The following is a 20,355-nucleotide window of genomic DNA, read 5'->3' as shown; positions in this document are numbered from 1 at the left end:
TTTCATCAGGAATTGTGGGAAATGGCGGTGAAGGGTGCTTGGAGACGAGTGGTGTCAGTATCCGAATTTCCCCTCCGAAGTCCCCGTGAGGAGGCAAGTGATGAAGATAGAACGTCTTTCCTGAGCAATCTTCGTTTGTTTTCAGAGGGTGCTCCTGTTCTTTTCTGACCCCGCCCCTCGCGCTTGGTGTAGCTCCGCCTTCCCCTGCTCTTGGATGTCCTCGGTGGGTGACGCGATTCCAAGCAGCAGGTGCTTTACCTGTCACCGACACGTGCTGCCGCATCCTCTCCATCTGTCATCCATAACTCACATGTACTGTGAATATTTTCTATGCGCACCTTTTCAAAGTCAATTGGCTTACATGGAGCGTTGTTGTCCTCTTTTGTTAAGACACTAACAGTGTAAATTGTGAGGAAGAAAAAGGCTGCAGTGTCCTGATTGCCTCTCACACATACACACACTCGCGATGACTCAGCTCAAATTTGACTTTGGGACATTGCTCACAGCGGTTCTTTTGTTCTCTGCTGCGCCCCCTTCTGACTTCTGGCTGCAATTTGAGTAATGAGGCTGCAGAGGAATAGCACACTTATATCAGCTGAATTGGACCACAGGACAAGCGGCTCAAATAATACATGGATTGAGGGATATTAGACTATAAAAATACAGGTTCATTATTATACGCATTTATTATTATTATTATTATTATTATTATTATTATTATTATTATTATTATTATTATTATTATTATTACCATTATTATCAGCATTATTATTATTATTATTATTGTTATTATCATTATTATTATTATTATTATTATTATTATTATTATTATTATTATCAGCATTATTATTATTATTATTTTTATTATTATTATTGTTGTTATTATCATTATTGTTATTATCAGCATTATTATTATTATTATTATTATTATTATTATTATTATTATTATTATTATTATTATCAGCATTATTATTATTATTATTATTGTTATTATCATTATTGTTATTATCAGCATTATTACTATTATTATTATTATTATTATTATTATTATTTATTATTATTATTATTATTATTATTATTATTATTATCAGCATTATTATTATTATTATTATTATTATTATTGTTATTATCATTATTGTTATTATCAGCATTATTACTATTATTATTATTATTATTATTATTATTATTATTATTATTAGCATTGTTACTATTATTATTATTATCATTATTATCATCGTCATTCTTCTTATTATTATTATTATTATTATTATTATCATCATCATCAGCAGCAGCATTGCTACTATTATTATTATTATTATTATTTTCATTATTATTATTATTATAATTATTATTATTATTATTATTATTATTATTATTATTATTATTATTAGAACAAATATTTAAAAAAACACAAAAGGAATTTCATATATATTGAATTGTTTAATCAAACAAGGATCTTCTAAGCATATCTAGACTATTTCATTGACAAAAAATTAAAAAAATTAAAACATGTCTCATTTTCCGCTGGGGTCATTTCAGTCTTTCCCAATCAGAATTAAAAAAATTGACCATGGTAGTCAACAATCCAGACAAATTCCAAACCAATTTCTCTGCTGCCTCAATTCTCAATAATGATTAAGAAACTATACATGCCTTGATCATATTTTATTTTTTTATTTTTTATTGGAAAAGACCAAATAATAAATGAAAGTCAAGATGGTTTCAGAGACAAGAGAACTACTTTGATCATTATGCATTAGAACAGAATAAAAATGCTCCTGGTATTTTTATTGATCTAAAAAAATAAAGCCTTAGATGAATTAATCATCCCAGGAACAATAATCTAGCATATTTCTATTAACGTTGCATTCTCCATTTCCGTATTGCTGTTTTTTTGGGGTTTTTTTTGTCAAAGTGACAAAGTGTATATTTGCGTGTCGTAGTCATGTGTCCTCGGGAGCGAGGTCACCCGCAAGGTCACTGCGACCGTCAAACAGCTGAAGCTCACAAATCAAATCTTGGCACGTCAGACAGACGAGTCAGAGAACACGCATACAGATGTTTTTTTTTGTTTTGTTTTTTTCTTGTTTTTTTTTTTGTTTTTGTTTTTTTTCTTTTTGTTTTTTGTTTTTTTTAAAAAAACAGATGTTAACGGCTTGTTGAAACCCCTGGCAGCTTTCTTGGCAATTGTTTTTATTCTACTTTGTTTCAGATCATAAAACTGATGTAGATGAGACTGAAATTAATTTTGCATCTTGGACTTGTTTGATTGCTTTTTGGAAGTAAAGGGAATCCGAAGCCGACGTCTGATTTAGCTTGAGAGGGACGTACACCCGGGACTAAGCACCTGTCAATCACACGTCTGATACAAATGACACGCCTCCTTAGCATAAGATGCTACACATGTTTTTGCACATAGCGAAAATAAACCTTTTTTTTTTTTTTTTTTTTTTTTTTTTTGAGCATATAATTAGATTGGTGACTCGAGCTAGGCTGTTATTTTGCTTTTAGATTCATTCCGACTTTTCAACTGGTGTTGTGACCCGGATCTTAAGGGTCACTCAGGTTCATCTTGGAAAATTGTCCATGAACAAAACGTATTTATCACATTAACATCTTTTCAACTGTTTCATCGATTTGGGATATACATCCATTTTCTTAACCGCTTGCTCCTCACAAGGGTCGCAGGGGGGTGCTGGAGCCTATCCCAGCTGGCTATGGGCAGCAGGCGGGGTACACCCTGAACTGGTCGCCAGCCAAACACTGTTGGGATATACCGTATATTTATAGGGATGTTCGATACCACTTTTTGTCAGACCGATACCGATACTCGTACCCTCAGTACTCACCGATACCGATACCAACTGCCGATACCTGTAGTACATTTTGACAAATAAAAACAGCACAGTCACTCTTCAATAGTCTTAACGCTCAAAATAAAACACAAAAATGCTCTTTTAGTTTAAGATTCACAATTTTGAAGTATTTCCAAACCGGTGAAGTTTTGGTGAAAAACTGCTGCAAGCTAGCGCCACTTACAGGCAAGGAGGACTCACTTAACGTCTTCCCCCTCTGCCATCGGTCGCTTGTACTCATCTGCGTCACGAGTACTCGAGTACTTGAAAAAATGCTGGTATCGGCCCCATACCGATACCTGGTATCGGTACACGCCCATCCCTATATATTCATATTGTTTTCAACTTCAGTATAAGCTAGCAAATATTTTGCAATTCCTTGTCCAGCAAATGGCTGCAAAATATTATTATTTTTATTTGAATGAGTTGACACTGACCTGCACTTGGTCCAGCAGAATGCCGGCCGTCACCATTCCGAGTCCGGCCAGCATATATGAAGGCATCACCTGCAGGCAGATGATCCGGGACGATTCTTTATGCGCCGCTGACGATATGGGGAACTTATCCTCAACCATTTTCGCAGCATGAGTGTGGCATTAATTCTCAAAATGCAGCTCTTTGAAATGCCGATACTGTTTAAAGACCAGCTGACTGCTCAGGATGAAGTGTGACAAATTCCTCCTATCACGCATGGTCCGTCCTGCAGGTGTGGTCAACTTTCTGCCCAAAGTCCGCTTGGATGGCGTCCAGCTCCCCCATAAACCCGAGCAGGATGAGCAGTATAGAAAATAGAGAAATGGCTCTAAAGGAATTTTGTATGTACAGTATGTTGGCTCAGAATTTGTCAAATGAGCTTTTATGATGTCATTTTGAGTACACATGTGACAGCAATTTCAATTGAACTCATGTGTAGTGGAGTATGTTTTGCTTTTAAAATTAATGTAATTGTACTGCACTCTGAAATAAATTATGCGCTGTGCAACACTGTCATAAAGTGTATAAAATAAATATATAAAATAATTTAAAAAAAATAAATACATAAATATTTTTAAGAAATCATCAAATTCCCTGTCAGAACAACAACAAGAATGGCAGAAAAGAAATACTAAAGTATGAGAAATTTCATTATTAAAATTTAAAATGGAGTATTCTCATATAGTGGTGGTAATCATGAGTAAAGCGGTCCATCCCAATATATATAATATAATATATATATATAATGCTTTAATTTCCATCACTTTATTTAAAAAATAGGACATGTCAAATTGACAGCATATCATTAAGATTCAGTTAATGGTTTGGTCCATAACATTGTCAGAAAATATGCAAACATGTTGATCATTATTTTCCAAAGTACAAGCAGATGTTTGTAAAAAAAAAATTATTTATTTTTTGGTTCAGCATAAAAGATAATCAGTCTGCTTTCATGGAGGACTATAGAAATGTGAAAATATTTACTGCTGAAATTTTGAGGATTTGGACTATTTGAAATGAAACATGATAAATCTGTGTAGCCCAGCATAACCAGTCATTAAACTTTCCTATCAGCAAAAAAAAAAAAAAAAAAAAATTACAGAAGCAAAACGAGATGAAATCACTGCAAGTATTATTAGAGAAGGAAGGGACAGCCCACCACTATCTGCTATAAATATTCTCCCTATAAACCTCCCATCCCCAGTCAAGGTTTCAAGTTTAATGTGAAGCGCTAAGATGAAAGTAGCAATATATTGCTGTAGATGTGTCTGCTGAATCTGTTGTTGGGTGACATCATGAATTGTTGTTGACGAGCGCTTGTTTTTTTTAACAAAACATCTGAGCAAACCGAAGGAGTTCCAATTAGAAAGGTTTGTGGATTATTTATTACATTTGCTGCTGTTTTTGAACTGCTGAAACTGAACATTTGTTGTTGTTGTTTTCTAACCAAGTCCATTCATGTAACCAACATGGACAAGCCCTGTGAGAAATGGAGCTCTGCTGGCCCGAGCTGGACGACCACCCCCCGAACAACCACCACCACCACCATCCGCCTTCGGTGCATTTACGATCCCAAACCGCAATCTCCCAAAGTACCGGTTCTGATCCGCCCGCCGGGCCCGAGACCTCCATCGGTAAACCAGCAGGACTCCAAAGCCGGCCTGTCCGGTGAGCCTCCAACCAAGACGATCATGAGGAGACGAGCCAAGTCGCTCCCTTCGCCCGCAGAGCGCAAGCGCGAGCTCAGGAACCAGCAGCAGGTTCGCTTCGTGGACGCGCTCGGCCTGGATTTGGAGGAGGTGAAGGTGTTTCAAGTGAAAGAGCGACCCCTGGTGCCCCAACATGTCATGTTCAGACTACTGATGAGCTCCGAGAGGGCCTTCGGGAAATCTCTGGAGCTGTCGCTGCCTCACTTCAAACCGTGTTTCCCCGAGAACTTGGGCGCTCGAGCCGACTTCCGGGATCGCGTGCGCGCGCAGCGTGTGTGTCTGGAGCAGGTCACGTGCTCCGAGCTGGGGATCGCCGGCACCATACAAGTACTTAATTTAGACTACGAGAAAAAGGTCAGAGTGCACTACTCTTTTACCAACTGGAGAACATCCACGGATACGTCGGCGTCGTGGGTGTCGAGCGGGTCAGGGGGGGAACACGACGTTCCGGGGACTGACGTGTTCCGTTTTCGTCTGCCGGTGCCGCCTTTCATTTTGCTGCCGGGAGCTTTGCTGGAATTTGCCCTCTGCTATCAGGTCAAAGGCTCAAGTTATTGGGACAACAACAATGGGTGCAATTACAAACTGACTTGCCACAGCTATAAAGTGACGGTTCCAAAGGAATGTGAGGACAGCATGCTGCATTTTACCTGAGTGACCGCTTGAAGGCGCTATTGCACATGAACCGTTTAGCAGCAAGTTGTAAACAATGATGTGACGCAATCAGGAGCATTTATACTCACAGTGATGAAGCTGAACTTTGACTCAAAACATTTCCATTTGAGGCTGTTGGAGATTTACGTTGTTATAAAGTGACCAGATTTTCAAAATTGAAAACCGAGACACGTAATTTTGCTGAAAATCAAATACAAATAAAAAATAAATCTCACCAGGAACTATTAATAACGAATTAATGGCGAGACAAACTGGTTGAGTTATTACTTTAGCTAATGCTAAATGCTATCTTGCTGTGCCTTTTACCTCGCGCCGATCCCACATAGTACCTTTGGAAATATACCGCTAGAAAAGTTGCGTTGGATCTGACTGCAGCAGGCTAGTCGGAGTAGTCGGACTACATTTCCCATAATTCTTAGATACAGAAGCAGTTCGAGTTCCAAGATGACGAGGGGAAAAAAAGCATGCTCATGATTTAACATTTATTTCAGAAAGAAAGAAAGAAAGAAAGAAAATGGGCGGAACCTGTGTAAATCCGTCGGGCCTCGTGACAAAAGGCTCAAAAGCGGGACTGTGGCGTCAAACCACGTCTGGTCATGTTTAATCACTTTACTTGACTGTCTGCAGTGTTTATCAAGCAAGCACATAAATGAGTTAATTCAGTTTATTAGATTGCATCATAAGAAGACGAAGAAGAATATAAAGTCCCACACAAATCTGTACTTTGTTCTAGTGACACATTGCACTAATTTCTTGGGGGGGGGGGGGGATAACCACAACTTGATGTAATCAATGTTTATTGATTGCAGGTCGAAATAATGCCCTTGCACAATGAGCACCTTATTTGTTGTTAGTGTTTACTTTGACCAATAGTGCTTGACCCCCTTTTTTTTTTTTTTTCTGGACCTTGTTTGGTGTCAGAGGTCACATGATCACATGAGGCTGTGTATTAATATGACCGATTGGCTCCAGAACAGGACTGGCCTCTCACCAGAAAGTTTCCACCGACGTGCGAGCCAGAGAAGTGGCTGGCGTGCTCCGGCCTTTGGCTGCCAGGTGGTATTTTCCTATCTCTATGTGTCACTGCTGTTGAAAGCTGACATGTCATTTATATCACACAGCGTATGATGCTAACAATAAATTAGTGACATTAAAATTAAGAGAATTATTTAATTACTAAAAGTATACCAAGATACTGTACATGGGACGAATTAATTAAGCTAAGGGTGGATGCGTGTTGTGATTACATCCAAGTGGCCTCACTTCCACTTGGATAAAACTGCTGAGCATATGCTATGAATCACCAAATGTGCAGCATCCATGCAGGGAGACACCTGCGATTCAGGATTTCCCCTTTGCGCTCACGGGAGCATCCCCTTTCTGTCGTACCCCTCCACAGGTTTCTGGCTATTGCGGGTCGAAGACACCTCACGATCTGCCCACAGCTGACGCTTGATCCATTACTTCATAGAGCGAGCTGTTAGTGTGAGTGGACAATAAAAACTGTGACAACCCGTGCTGCCATCTGTACCTTTGTCGATTGCCAAGAGAACACGATGATTCACACAAAACGTTTGCTGATGTCAAAAATGAAGCAAACACTGTGCAGCCAATTGGAAGTACATAATGTGAGATGTGTTGCCTTACAAGGTTTCACAGTGTGTGATGTGATTATTTATTCAAATTTTTTGTAACTCTATTTGCCATTTGGATGTCTTTGTCAACATGGGCATCTTAGTACAAGGTTTGTTTGTGTGTTTTTTGTGGAAACTGAAATTAGTTTATGATTCATCATAACTGAACTTTAACGACATTTTCAATTCACACCTACAGTAATGACACATATTTGATGCTATGATTGTGAAAAACTGTTAAAACGGCATCGGCTTGTCATTGCGGAGGCTTGAACTTTTGGAAAAGGGTGCTAAGCTGAAATGGCGGCCCAGAGTTTTGCCTCAGCGATCAATGCTTTGCACTCTCAAACCCGGAGACGTGGGGACTTTGAGACCCTAAATGTGGATGCCGCAGGAATAACAACATTTTGAAAATGTCCAATTGTTAAATACGACACACTCATTTGAGCTGTGTAAGCTCACAGCGATGCTAAACTAATGTCCGTGCTTTCCTTTACATTTGATGAGAACATCGCCACTACCAACATGGCCGCCACATTGACGTGCGGTTTAGCCAAGACGTTTGAGGTCGCGAGGCCGCCATATTGTTCCTCCCAAGAAACGTTTCTCGGCATACGATCCTTTAGATTTACAGTATCGAAATTGGGAAACATTTGAAACGGTATTTAGTCGAAACAGCATGATTTATGGTTGTTTTAAATGAGTTAAACATAAACAAGAGGACTTTAGACATTTTACAACTTGCCTGAAATACATTTATAAATTAGATGCTTAATGATGTTTAGTACAGGGGGAAACTTGTATATATATATATATATATATATATATATATATATATATATGTTTTTTAAATTAAAGAATTATAACTGTAATTCAACAAAAGATGCCTCTGCCACATCTAATATTGAGGTCTAAAAAGCAGCACATACCGTTCACTTATTTTATTTTATTTTTTAACTTGTTAAAAAATCGTAACCACCACAGAACATACCCACACCCCTACGAGCTGTATGTGTCTCATCTGTAAATATCCCGTATAGTACAGTGGTCCGCTCGCGAGGTGGGAGTAACAAGATGGCCGCCCTGTGACTTCAACGGCTTGCGCTGGCGTATATGGGCGATCGGCAGCCAGGAGAGCGCCTGTCTGAAACACGTGACCAGTCTTTGTCTGTTGATGGCACCACAGCGCCCTCTAGTGGCCCCGTGGTGAAATGCGGATAATTCTGGAACGATTTGAAAGGTGTAAAAACAAACAAACAAACAAACAAAAAAACACAACAGAAGTCCAAAGAACACACAAAAGTTTCTTACAAATTGAAAACCTGTATTGTGCAGACAATAAATAGTGCTTACAAAGGGAGGCCGTCTTGGACAAGGTTTTTGATTTAAGAACATTGACGCCGTCGATATGCGACCGAACCATTGTGAGAGTCACACAGGACGGGGGGAAGGTGACGTCTCAAACAACCGTGGAAATAGGGCTGCCGGGCCACATGCACCTTTTTGCCCCACCGCCATGGCGTTGCAAAGGAGTATTTTTAAAAGAGTCCGTTTACAAAAACAAAAGAAAAACAAAAGTCTCTGAGACTGTGAAGTCTTCCTGCTCCCCTGACAAGGTCAACACGAAGGTTTTTTTTCCCGTGAGATGCGTGCGGTGGTGTGGTCTACTCGCGGCTCCGTTTGGAGAGACATAGCCTCTGAGGTTTGCTGGACCCCAAATATCAGGACACCCCACTGACTGTGGGCCGGTACGCTTGGAAGACTCTGTGCAAGGTCTTCGCTGCACTGAAGCAAATATCAGCAACTCTTCACAGAAGAAACCTTGCTAAGGCCGGTGGAACCTGCAGAGGGGGACGAGAAAAAAAATAAAATAACTGAAGCTGAGCGGGTTTCTATATTCTGCTGCTGGGCTTTCATCATTCAGAAGCGGTCTCACGCAGGGTTATTATAGTTTTGGAATTTTCATTTTAGTTTGTTTTTATTGAGTTTTGTTTTTAAATTTAGTTAGTTTTAATTCGTTTTCTGGGTGGTTCTGTTAGTTTATATTATTTTTAGTTATTTAATAAATATTCTGTTTAGTTTTACTTAGTTTCAGTATTAGTTTTAGTTTTAATTTTTTTTGTATGTTTATTACTTGTGTGCAATATATAAAAAAAAAAAAAAAAACACCATGGGAGCGAATCGAGCGATGTCATCTAGTTCGGGTGTGTCTGTTAGTTTTTATTAGTTTTAGTTAGTTTCAGTCTTAGTTGTTGTTGTTGTTGTTGTTTTTTTAAATGTGTATTATTTGTGTGTAGTATTTTAAAAAAAAACTCACCATGGGAGCGATGTCATCTGGTTCGGATGGTTTTGTTAGTTTTTATTAGTTTTAGTTACTTAATAAATATTAAATTTATTTTTAGTTAGTTTCAGTGTTATTATTTTTTTAATGCATATTACTTGTGCACAATATTTAAAAAAAAAAAAAAAAGCAGGAGAGAAGGAGCAAAATGTGACGCGAATCATCTTGCAACGGACACGAGATCACGTGCAAAGACAAAGTGACACACAAACCTTGTCAGGTGTTTGCTGGAAGAATGAACCTCCATCTCCGTACTTTTGAACTCGTTCAGTTCTTTCCGGATGGCCGCCTGCGCAACACAAGCAACATTCAGCATGAATGAGCGCCTTCATGCTTGCTGACACGAAAACGTTGTTTTGACACATTATGCAACCGTAACAAACAAAAGGTTTTGCAAATTGTTTCTAAATTGATGACATGGTGACACAAGTGCAAAATGAGAGTATTAAGAAAGCCATATTTGACACCATTCATCCATTTCGTGCACCTGCACTTGCAGCCAATCCAGCTGACGTTGGGCAGGAGGCGGGGTTTGACTCTCAACTATCTATTCTGTTATCTATAGTTTTCAAATGCGACACGCCGTCGACGCGTAATTAATGAGCAATCACTTGAAAGGTGAAAACAGTGTAGTGCAAACCGGTTAAGCTAAATACCCTAATAACCTCATTAAATAGCCAATGTTCAGAAACATATATTGATTCTATTGGATTTTTTTTTTTTTAAATAATATGTAATTTCTAAAATCTTGGTAAGAGTACTCTTATTGTCAGGGCATTTTTGGAAACAATTTTTACACTGCGATCATTATGTTTCATTAATATGTTGTTTCATTGCATTATTATTGTGTGTTTTTTTTTTTTTTTATAGTTATATAATCCAATTTCCTAACTGACTGTTTAGGGGGAAATCACATGGTTAATATTTATTAATTATTATTAATAATAATTATTATTATATTATTTAATATCTATAATATAAGGTTATATATATATATATATATATATATATATATATATATATATATATATATATATATATACATATATATATGCACGCTATTATTATACATTATAATAAATAAATAATATATTTTTATTTTTGATTTGATTTATTGAACATATAAATCAAATCAAAAATCCAAAAAATATTATTATAATAATATAATATATAATAATAATAATAATAATAATAATTCATTATTAATCTTAATTATATATGTATATATATATATATATATATATATATATATATATATATATATATACTGTATATTGTCAATATCTACATATGATGACATACTTATAGTTCAAGATTAAATTCAACACTCTAAGAACAGGGTCAAAACAAAAGTAACCAAATGATGGATAAAAATTGGACCGATCCACTTTGTGTCAATTTGACCCAATTTTTTGGGGTTGTTTTAGAGAAAATTGTGACATTTTTGACCCAAAGTTGGGTCAAGTTCACTCAAGAAGAGGAACTGACTGAACTTTCTGGACTATTTCATACAAAATGACCCCATTTTTGACTCAAAGTTCGGCGAAATTGACCCAGATAGGTCCATCGGGTTATTTTTGACCATAACTGACATTTCGAGTGAAATATCCAAATGTTTTCTGCACCTTATCAGCAGCCGACAGTCTGGTCCAGGGCTTGTCGGCCCGCCTGTCGTAGTCCTGAGCTTTGGCCACTTCCACGTAGTCACTGAAACGAATGAGAATCTTTCGGTCCCGCAGCTCGTCCACCGTCGGCCGCTGGTTGAGCTGCAACAAAGACAGATCACAGATCAGATCACAGTCGAGGCGACATTCATAATTCCCGGCGATTTGCTGCTGGGCAAAACTTGCGAGCTTGCAAACCTTTCTGTTCAGCCGTTGCTTTATTTCTCGCCTCTCCTCCTGTTCGGTCTGGTCATTTCTTTCTATATCGAAAGAGAAAGATCAACTCATTTCAACAGATGTTCACTCAAGTCATATGAAGCCATTTCAATTTCAGTTCAAGGTTGCAATTCAAACGAGCAAGCTCACAGGTGGCCGCTCCGAGATAAGAACGACGAACTGTCTTGTGACTTCGTTCCTCGCGCGAAAGCGTTCAAGCACGTTTTTATCTGCTCAAGTATGTATAAAGCTGATGAAAAAAAACATTTGAAAGGAGTTTGTCGTTGGGTGTCAATAATTTCTTGCGCCAAAGTGTACGTTAATTTCAACATATATGTTGATGTAACAATTATAAGTATTAGCATCACCATCTTATATTATTATACATAATATTATATATTATATTATCATACATACATATATGTATTATATTATGGGTTATATCTACGCGATAATTTCCATATTTCTATACATATATAGCTGTGCATAAACACATAGATACATATATTTAAAATTAGAATATTGTGATTAAGTTATTTATTTTCTGTAATGCAATTAAATAAGCAAAAATGTTTCATTTCCTGATTCATTACAAATCAACTGAAATATTGCAAGCCTTTTATTATTTTAATATTGCTGATTATAGCTTACAGCTTAAGAAAACTCCTATCTCAAAAGATTAGAATATTAGACTTAGACTTAGACTTGACTTTATTGATGCCTTTGGGAAAATTTACATGTCCAGCAGCAATGAGAATAGATAATAAAATAAAAAATAATCAATCAATAAATTAGGTTATTACACCAGAGATTGAATTAATAATGATAATAATAAAAATAAAAAAATAAAAAATTTGCTCAGACCAAGTAAAAGAAAAAAAAAAAAAGAAGCCATAATCAGCAATATTAAAACAATAAAAGGCTTGCATTTAATTGCATTACAGAAAATAAAGGACTTCATCACAATATAGAAATTAGGTTATGGTTATATTTGGCTTACTATGTGGTTGAATTGTTTTAATGTATTATAAATTTAGTGTCACAAATATTAATCACATATGCAACATCAAATTATTCTGTCAGACTTATTTGTATCCATCGGTTCATATTTTACTATTTAAAGTAACAACACAGAAATATTATGCCATGGACGATATTGATCCTGAAAATAAATTCAAATTTTTGTAATTTTAATATATATGTTTTTTTCCCCATCATTTGTGTTCGTCCCTAAATACGCTCAATCTTTCTTTTCTTTCCTTTGGATTCTTTTTTTCTTTTTTTAACAAATGCAAGTGGCGTATAAGCTCATTATTCCGGTCACTTTTGAAAGAAGTTTCCACTCCATTATAGAGAAAACAACACAACCTCTCCTCAGAGATACAAGTGTGAGATTTGTATTCAAAAATCCTTGGAATGTCTTTTTCGTGCAACTTACGCTTCAAGATGTTGCGACTCTCCAGCTCCTCCACCGCCGGCCGCTGGCTCAGCCTCCTGCGGAAGAACACCAGAATCACGTTCTGGACCATTTCGGTGCTGCCAGCTTTTCAGTTCCTGCACCGGCACTTGGGCTTCGCGTGTCTCCTGCGCGCACAGCCCCAAAAGCAAAAGCCGCGCATGCACCTCACTTGGCTCGCGAGGCGTTTAACAATCCACATCGGAACAAAACTCAAAGAGAAAAAAAAAAAAAAAAAACTACTTTTTTTGGGGATATATAACTACACGTCCAATTCCGTTCCGTTGTTGCCCCTCAAGAAAATTTCTGCTAACGTGATCCCATTCTTGAGCAGGAAAGTTGAGCAAAAAGGAGAAGTTTGTTTTCCGGTGGATGTGTGGAGGACGCTGATGCGTTGTGAGCGGAGTGCGCCAGGCGCCTGCTTTGTAGCACACACTGGGGAGGGGCGGGACACAAGCACATGCAGCGCATCATAGAAGCGATCAATAGATGGGTGGACTTTCTTGTTTTCCATGATGGACGTTTTCTTTCTTTTTCGACGTGTTGTGCAACAGATGAATAATAATAATCGCATTCCAACAACCGCAGACAGTTGCTGTGACAAGAGATCATGTCGGTGCTGATCAAAAAATAGGTCAGATGAATGACCTTTCAACCAAACCCCAATCTATCAAGAATCACGAGTCGGCATTCCACATCATGCTGAACTTTAGCATCGCACACAACGAGCAACATTGTTACTCTGAAAACAAATCAACGATTGACGAATTGCAATTTCAGTGAAACTCCGGTTCACAAATAAATACCTAAAAAAATAATCAATTCAAAAGATAATAAGAACTTTGGGAGGTGGCTTCAGCGACATTAACACAGACTTGAAACAAATTAAGTTTGGGTACTGAGATTCCATTGTCATTAAATAATTACAAATCAAAACCGTGTCAATACGTTTTTTTGTTTTTTTTGTTTTTAATATTTTGACCTTCGCTCAAAAAACGTATGTTTTGTTTTGTTTTTTTATGTTTTGTTTTAAAGGCTTGGTTTAACGCAGGGTTCCGCAACCTGAGGATCTGAAGCCACATGTGGCTCCATGTGGATCTCTCAAAAAATGTGTACAAATTAACATTTTAAAAAATATATATATATTATTAGTTTTTAGATAAAATATCCTTTACATGAATTAATTATTTAGAAAAAATAATTAAATATTTTTTTAAAAATGTCAGAGTCCAAATTTAAGCCAAAAAAAAAAGTGAGACAAAACGTACATGAAAAAGTTTTTAAAAATTATCTACAAATGTCCAAAAAGTGACTGTAAAATGTCCAAAAAGGGAGGGGAAAAATTGCCATAAAATTTCATTAAATTGCCAAAAATGTCAGACAATTAAATTAAAAAAAAAAGGCAGAAAAACATTGCCAAAAATTAGAAAATTGATTTTTTTAAAAGGCAGAAAAGAAAACATTTAAAATGTCACTATAAAATGTCATCAAGCAAAAGAAGAAATACTGAAAATTATTATAAAATGTCCACAAAACCCCCCCAGAAAATTAATAGCAAAAAAAGGCAGAAGAAAATATATCTCAAAGTATTTGATGATGCATATTTATTCTGTTATAGTGCAGCTCTGATTAGCTCTTGGGCCCTCAGTACATGAAACCAACATTAACACACTGTTTCCTTCATCATTAATGCTCAAATATTTTGTGGCACCAGACAGATTTTTTTTTTTTATTTGGCCTAAAATGGCTCTTTTAACAGTAAAGGTTGCTGACAACCGGTTTCACGCAATGGTAGTTATTACCAAAAAATAAAAAATAAAAATCGGCCAGTAGATGGCAGTAGAATATAAGAGATCAGTCAGGGCCATGTTGCAACAAGCTCTTTTTGACAGGGGTTTCACCATTTACCTCACTGGAGCAAATGTAATCGGATCAGTAATCCGCCACAGGGAAACATGTCCGTCCTTTATAAACAAATATTCAAAACAGAAAGAAGAAGCATCCCCCAAACACAACACGACTGAGTCAGACTCAGTCTGTCGCTTCAAACAACCCCAACGTGAGTTGAGTCACAAGATGTGCCGCTCGCTTGGTCAGAGGTAAAAAAATAAATAAATGAATAAATAAATAAATAAATAACGCTCCCTGTTTGTTAAATGACCTCACCGGCATGTCAAAAGGAATGAGCTGCCTCCAACAGCAAGGGCTGATGCGAATGTCAGGCCGTTGCGAGCGGGATGATTCCGGCCGCCGCTGCCCACCGAGGTGTATCCTAATGCCTCGCTCGCTCTTTCCTCCTCACAGGACACGGTGGAGGGGGGCCGCAGTTACGAGTCTGCGTGATCCCAGACCAGCCATTTGAGATGCAAGGAGTGGTGGGTAGTTTGGGTGGAGATGCCAGGAAACATTAAGGGAACCCAAACGGAACTGTTTACGCAACTTCCAAGCCCAAGACTGATGACCTGGAAGTGTTCCGTTATTGGGTCACAGATTTGATGCGGCACATTTGCGGGGAAATGCCGGTTTGCCAGACTTCCATTTCATCCTCACAAACTCCGACTGAAATGTTCCTAGAGTTTCCTCTCTAGTACCAAACGTATGGAGGTAAATATGGTGCAAAAGGAACTTGTAAAAAAAAAAAGTATAGAAGAAAGTGAAGTGGAGAAAAAAGTATAAATTTGTATTTGCAAAAATCGTGATTTGTACTTGTAAAAAAAAAAAAAAAAAAAAGTACCTATAAAAAAAATTGTACCTGTAAAAAAGAAAATGTGTACTAAAAATGCACGCAAAAAAATCATGTTAAAAAAATAAAAAACACTTTAAAAAAAAAAAAAGTCTGTACATTCAAAAAAAATGTACGTAACAAGAAAAATTGTACCTCTAAAAAAATGTGTACCTGTAGAGGGAAGTGTAAATTTTTGTATTTGTAATTTGTATCTGTAAAAGTCGTTGTTGTCACGTGACTGGACAGCAGCAGAAAAAGCACTTGTGCCTCCTAGTGGTGACTACAGCTGCAAATCATGATTTTTACAGATACAAATTTACAGGTAATTTTTTTTAACAGGTAATTTTTTTTCTGTTCATTTTTTATCTACAGATTTTTTTACGTACATTTTTTTTTACGTACAATTTTATTAGTACACTTTCTTTTTTACAGGTCCAATTTTTTTACGTATAATTTTTTTTTACAAGTACATTTTTTTTTATGTACATGTACAAATCACAACTTTTACAGATACAAATTTAGACTTTTTTTTCTACTGGTACAAATTTGACTTTTACACCATATTCAATTCCATAAAAGGTCTCGTACATGAATAGGAGACGTTCAAAGAGCGTCACATGAAATAGACAAATCAATTCTGAATCCAGGCTTGGATGTTTTGCCCTTTTCCCGCAGGACCACAGATCGAGCGGCGAATCCCCAGTGGGCTCTGCGGGATCCGACTGGGAGCAAAAGTGTCAAGGGGGGTGACTTCAAATACGCATGTTCCAGCTTTGAACAAGTGCCCAGGTGATTGCACAACGGTGTCACATGGTCATCATGTGCAGCATTTCATCACAAATTTACAATTTAGCGTCTTCAATTCACCTAACAATCATGTTTTTGTAATATGTGGGAAAGAAAACCTTCGCAAGCACAAAGAAAGGAATGTAAGAGCCAAAATTGGAACTCGAGAATCAGAAAATGAGGGAGAACTTAGTTTTTATTAATTTACAGAGGGAAATTTTGTCTCCAAATTTTAAAAGGACAACCCATAATTAGTTAATTCCGCCAACAAAAACTAAACAAAAATATTTTTATCAACACAACATGTTTACCGGACTAAAACTAGACTAGGCTAGACTAAAAGCCTCATTAATAAACAATTAACTGGGACTAAAGTATGTATTTTCGTTGACGAATGAAGACGAGACAAAACCGGACTAAAATCTATGGACATTTTAGTTCACGAACCAAGATGAGACAAAAATGATCAGATTTTGTAAAATCCTTTCTTTCGACTAATCTCTCACTACGACGCTGTCATGTGACACACAGAGACACACCCCCTTTCAAATCCGCAGCTAGCTAGCGAGCGCAACATGTACAAACACATGGTACAGACAGGAAGTGGATTCACGGTGAAAGGTTTGAAAAAAAAGAAGTAAATTATAGTTATAATATGTAACAATAATCCAACGACTATAGCGTTACAACAATGATGCTAACCCAAGCGCTAACTCATGCTGGCTAACTTGCTAGTTCATAGCATGGCGCCTGACTAAAATGAGGCTAAAATGTTGGCAGTTTTTGTTGATTTAAACTAGACGAATGAAATTGTTTTCTTGGACTAAAATAAAGACTAAAATGCTAGATTTATAATCGACCAAAAGTTGACTAAATAAAAACGGGATAAGGTTGGCTAAAAACTAGCAAGTGTGATTGAAGCTGGACTAAAAGTGAGAATCACTGATGGTGGTCCAACTCGCATTCGGCACAAGAGTGGGTGCGCAAGCTTTCCAACTTTTGACATTTCAATTAGATGGTACTTGCCACTGGATGCCACAAAAAAAACAAACATTGTATAACATTAATTGCTGTATGTGAGGAAGGGTTGTTCTCTTGGGGTGACAAAGTGTAATTTGGAGTTCTTTTTTTGGTCCTCATGCCGTGCAAAAGACGTCCGCGATATGTCACTCGGCGATGACGCCTCTCCAACTGTAGTTCACTATCTGCCGCCTACAAATTTGCCACTGGAGTGTTCAAGTAGTCAAGACTGCGCCAAGCGAGACCGAGTCAAGACCAGGGTTATTAGAGAAATTCATCTTGCTTTTGTCAGCTGTCGCATGATCACTAAAAACTTAAGGGAAGCAGTATTTCCATCGAAAATGACTCAAGGTGCGACTTGAACAGAATATTAATCACTCCATTTATAGCAATATGATTGGGACGGAGCCATTCATCATGACATAATAAGAGCCTCTTTCGGGAAAAGAGACGGTTCAATCGGAGGGGAAACGGACGGGGGTGGGAGGTTGCAACCTCTCATCGGCAGGGAGGTGAGGGAGAGTTGGGTTGTGACGTACATCCGGATAGCGATTGTGGCGAGCGCCTCTGCAGCATTTGGCTAAATTTAGAAACAGAGGGTTCCCTTCCCTTGCCGAGCTTCAGTCATGTGTATCAATACAAAACAGGCGCTTGTGTCATCAGTAGATACTGGAAAAATAAAGCAAGTTCAAAGAGTTCTTAGTTAATTAATTGTAATTAGACTTGATGATGTTCAACTATTGGACGGTGATGCACATTTAAGTTTGTGTCTGACTGGTCAGACTTGAGGTAAAGCCAAAAATTCCACATGAAAATTATTGCATGTCTTTGCAATATGCATATTGCATGGGCCAATATCGCGATATCGATATTTTATATACTGCAAAGCCCTATTAGTAATTATGATAAAACAAACAAACAAGCGTGATTGAAACTGGATTAAAACTGGTACTAAATTTAAAAATGGCTGATATTTTATTATTATTATTATTATTATTATTATTATTATTATTATTATTATTAATTCAATCTCTGGTGTAATAACCTTATTTATTGATTGATTGAATTTTTATTTATTATTATTATTATTATTATTATTATTATTAAACCTCTGGTGTAATAACCTTATTTATTGAGTGATTGAATTTGTATTTATTATTATTATTATTATTATTATTATTATTATTATTATTATTAATTCAATCTCTGGTGTAATAACCTTATTTATTGATTGATTTAATTTTTATTTTTTTATTATTATTATTATTATTATTATTATTATTATTATTATTATTATTATTATTATTATTATTATTAATTCAATTTCTGGTGTAATAACCTTATTTATTGATTGATTGAATTTTTATTTTTTATTTTATTTTTATTATTATTAATTCAATCTCTGATGTAATAACCTTATTTATTGATTGATTGAATTATTATTTTTTATTTTATTATCTGTTCTTATTGCTGCTGGATATGTAAATTTCCCAGAGGGAGCCATTCCAAAGGGATCAATAAAGTCAAGTCTCCGTCTAAGTCTAAAATTAACACTGCGGATTAGTTGTGGATGAATCAATTAATTTTTTTTACCTCTTATAAGCAGTCGGCAAACATTTGCGGGGAAGGAGTTCATGACAGGTCGCTGCTCTGACCTCTGCCCTTTAACCATCGTTATACAAAAACGACACGTAACCCGATCGCGCCACTGTCACACTTCCCTCTAATGACACCTCATTGATCACTTCCTGTGTTTATGCAAGCGTCATTTTTATTTTATTTTTTTACATAAGTAGTTGGTAGGAATGATGGAGCTGTTTTTCTCTGCAGCGTGCATTCGTTCGTGGCAAATTCCCAACATAAGTCTTATGATGCAGAATGCCAATTACTCGAGTGTGTGTGTCGGGACCACATGGAATGATGACATCACGCGCGGTTCTCCGCCGCATCCCGATGGACACGCAGCTGCGAAATGCCCGAGGTGAGGGCGTGTGTGGACGAACGCAGCACGTGGAGATGTGCGATGCCAAGCCGGGAGAAGTTGACAGGCAACTATTTGTTAGGAATGGCAATCAGTTCTCCAGTTGTTTTTGTGTAGTTGGTCCTTGTGAGGTTTCTGCGTACTTGCACGATTTGTTTTGGTGTTTGTATGCGTGATTTATGACTGCATGCGGTTGGTCTGTTTTCTCGGCTTCATTAGTCTTCAACTCATGTACGGAGGGGATGGGACAGGCAACTTCAATGCTGGGGGGGGCACAATTTTTCATCAGTGCTACTTGAGGGCCAAATATAGGGCCATGTAATTCCTGAACAGACAAAAATGCCTTTTTAGGTATGGACAAAATATGTGCATATGTGCAAAATAGGTGTTCTTGATATATTTCGTTTTTTTGTAATAGACCAAACATTTCTCATTGCATTTAAAAAAAAAACAAAAAAACAAAAGAAAAAAAACAAAGGTTTTGAAGCTAACAACAAAATAAACACATACTGTGGCTTTCTTGCATTAAAAAAAAATAAAATAAAAATCACCATTCAAGAATAGCACAAAACTACTGAATAGCAAACCAACATTAAGTGCAAGATTTAATTTTGATTATTTTTTGATATTTTTTTCACCAAAATCGACTCTCAAAATTTGTGCTGTTTGTCCTGCATATCATTCCAAATCTACAAAAATAATAATAAATAATCTTAGGCCCACTCATGTTTTATGGTGATATTACAACTTAAATGCACATAATATATATATATATATATATATATACATATGTATATGTATATATATATATTTTTTTTT

General features: G+C 36.7%; 2 protein-coding genes across 3 annotated transcripts in view; one reads left to right on the top strand and one right to left on the bottom strand.

Moving 5' to 3' along the window:
* The first annotated feature begins 4,552 nt into the window (after nt 1-4,552).
* ppp1r3db (protein phosphatase 1, regulatory subunit 3Db) lies at nt 4,553-7,221 on the top strand. Its single transcript, XM_077529036.1, has 2 exons — nt 4,553-4,699; nt 4,781-7,221. The coding sequence occupies exon 2, from the start codon at nt 4,799-4,801 to the stop codon at nt 5,690-5,692; it is 894 nt and encodes a 297-aa protein (XP_077385162.1). The 5' UTR covers nt 4,553-4,699; nt 4,781-4,798; the 3' UTR covers nt 5,693-7,221.
* A 1,137-nt stretch (nt 7,222-8,358) lies between these two features.
* phactr3b (phosphatase and actin regulator 3b) overlaps nt 8,359-20,355 on the bottom strand; it is a 28,812-nt gene continuing 16,815 nt past the window's right edge. For both annotated transcript variants that reach the window (XM_077529519.1, XM_077529520.1), the window contains exons 9-13: nt 13,007-13,062; nt 11,551-11,612; nt 11,314-11,454; nt 9,901-9,977; nt 8,359-9,188 (exon numbers count right to left, since the gene is read on the bottom strand). In XM_077529519.1, coding sequence (XP_077385645.1) covers nt 9,173-9,188; nt 9,901-9,977; nt 11,314-11,454; nt 11,551-11,612; nt 13,007-13,062 — 352 coding nt within the window. In that variant the 3' untranslated portion in view covers nt 8,359-9,172. The remainder of the gene's footprint in view (nt 9,189-9,900; nt 9,978-11,313; nt 11,455-11,550; nt 11,613-13,006; nt 13,063-20,355) is intronic.

This window comes from Festucalex cinctus, chromosome 8, assembly GCF_051991245.1.
Source record: "Festucalex cinctus isolate MCC-2025b chromosome 8, RoL_Fcin_1.0, whole genome shotgun sequence".
Lineage (NCBI taxonomy): Eukaryota > Metazoa > Chordata > Actinopteri > Syngnathiformes > Syngnathidae > Festucalex > Festucalex cinctus.
This window is presented reverse-complemented; position numbering and strand designations above follow the sequence as displayed.

Bases quoted from the DNA above. Each gene is read 5' to 3' on its own strand.
- ppp1r3db (XM_077529036.1), top strand. From the start codon at position 4,799: ATGGACAAGCCCTGTGAGAAATGGAGCTCTGCTGGCCCGAGCTGGACG.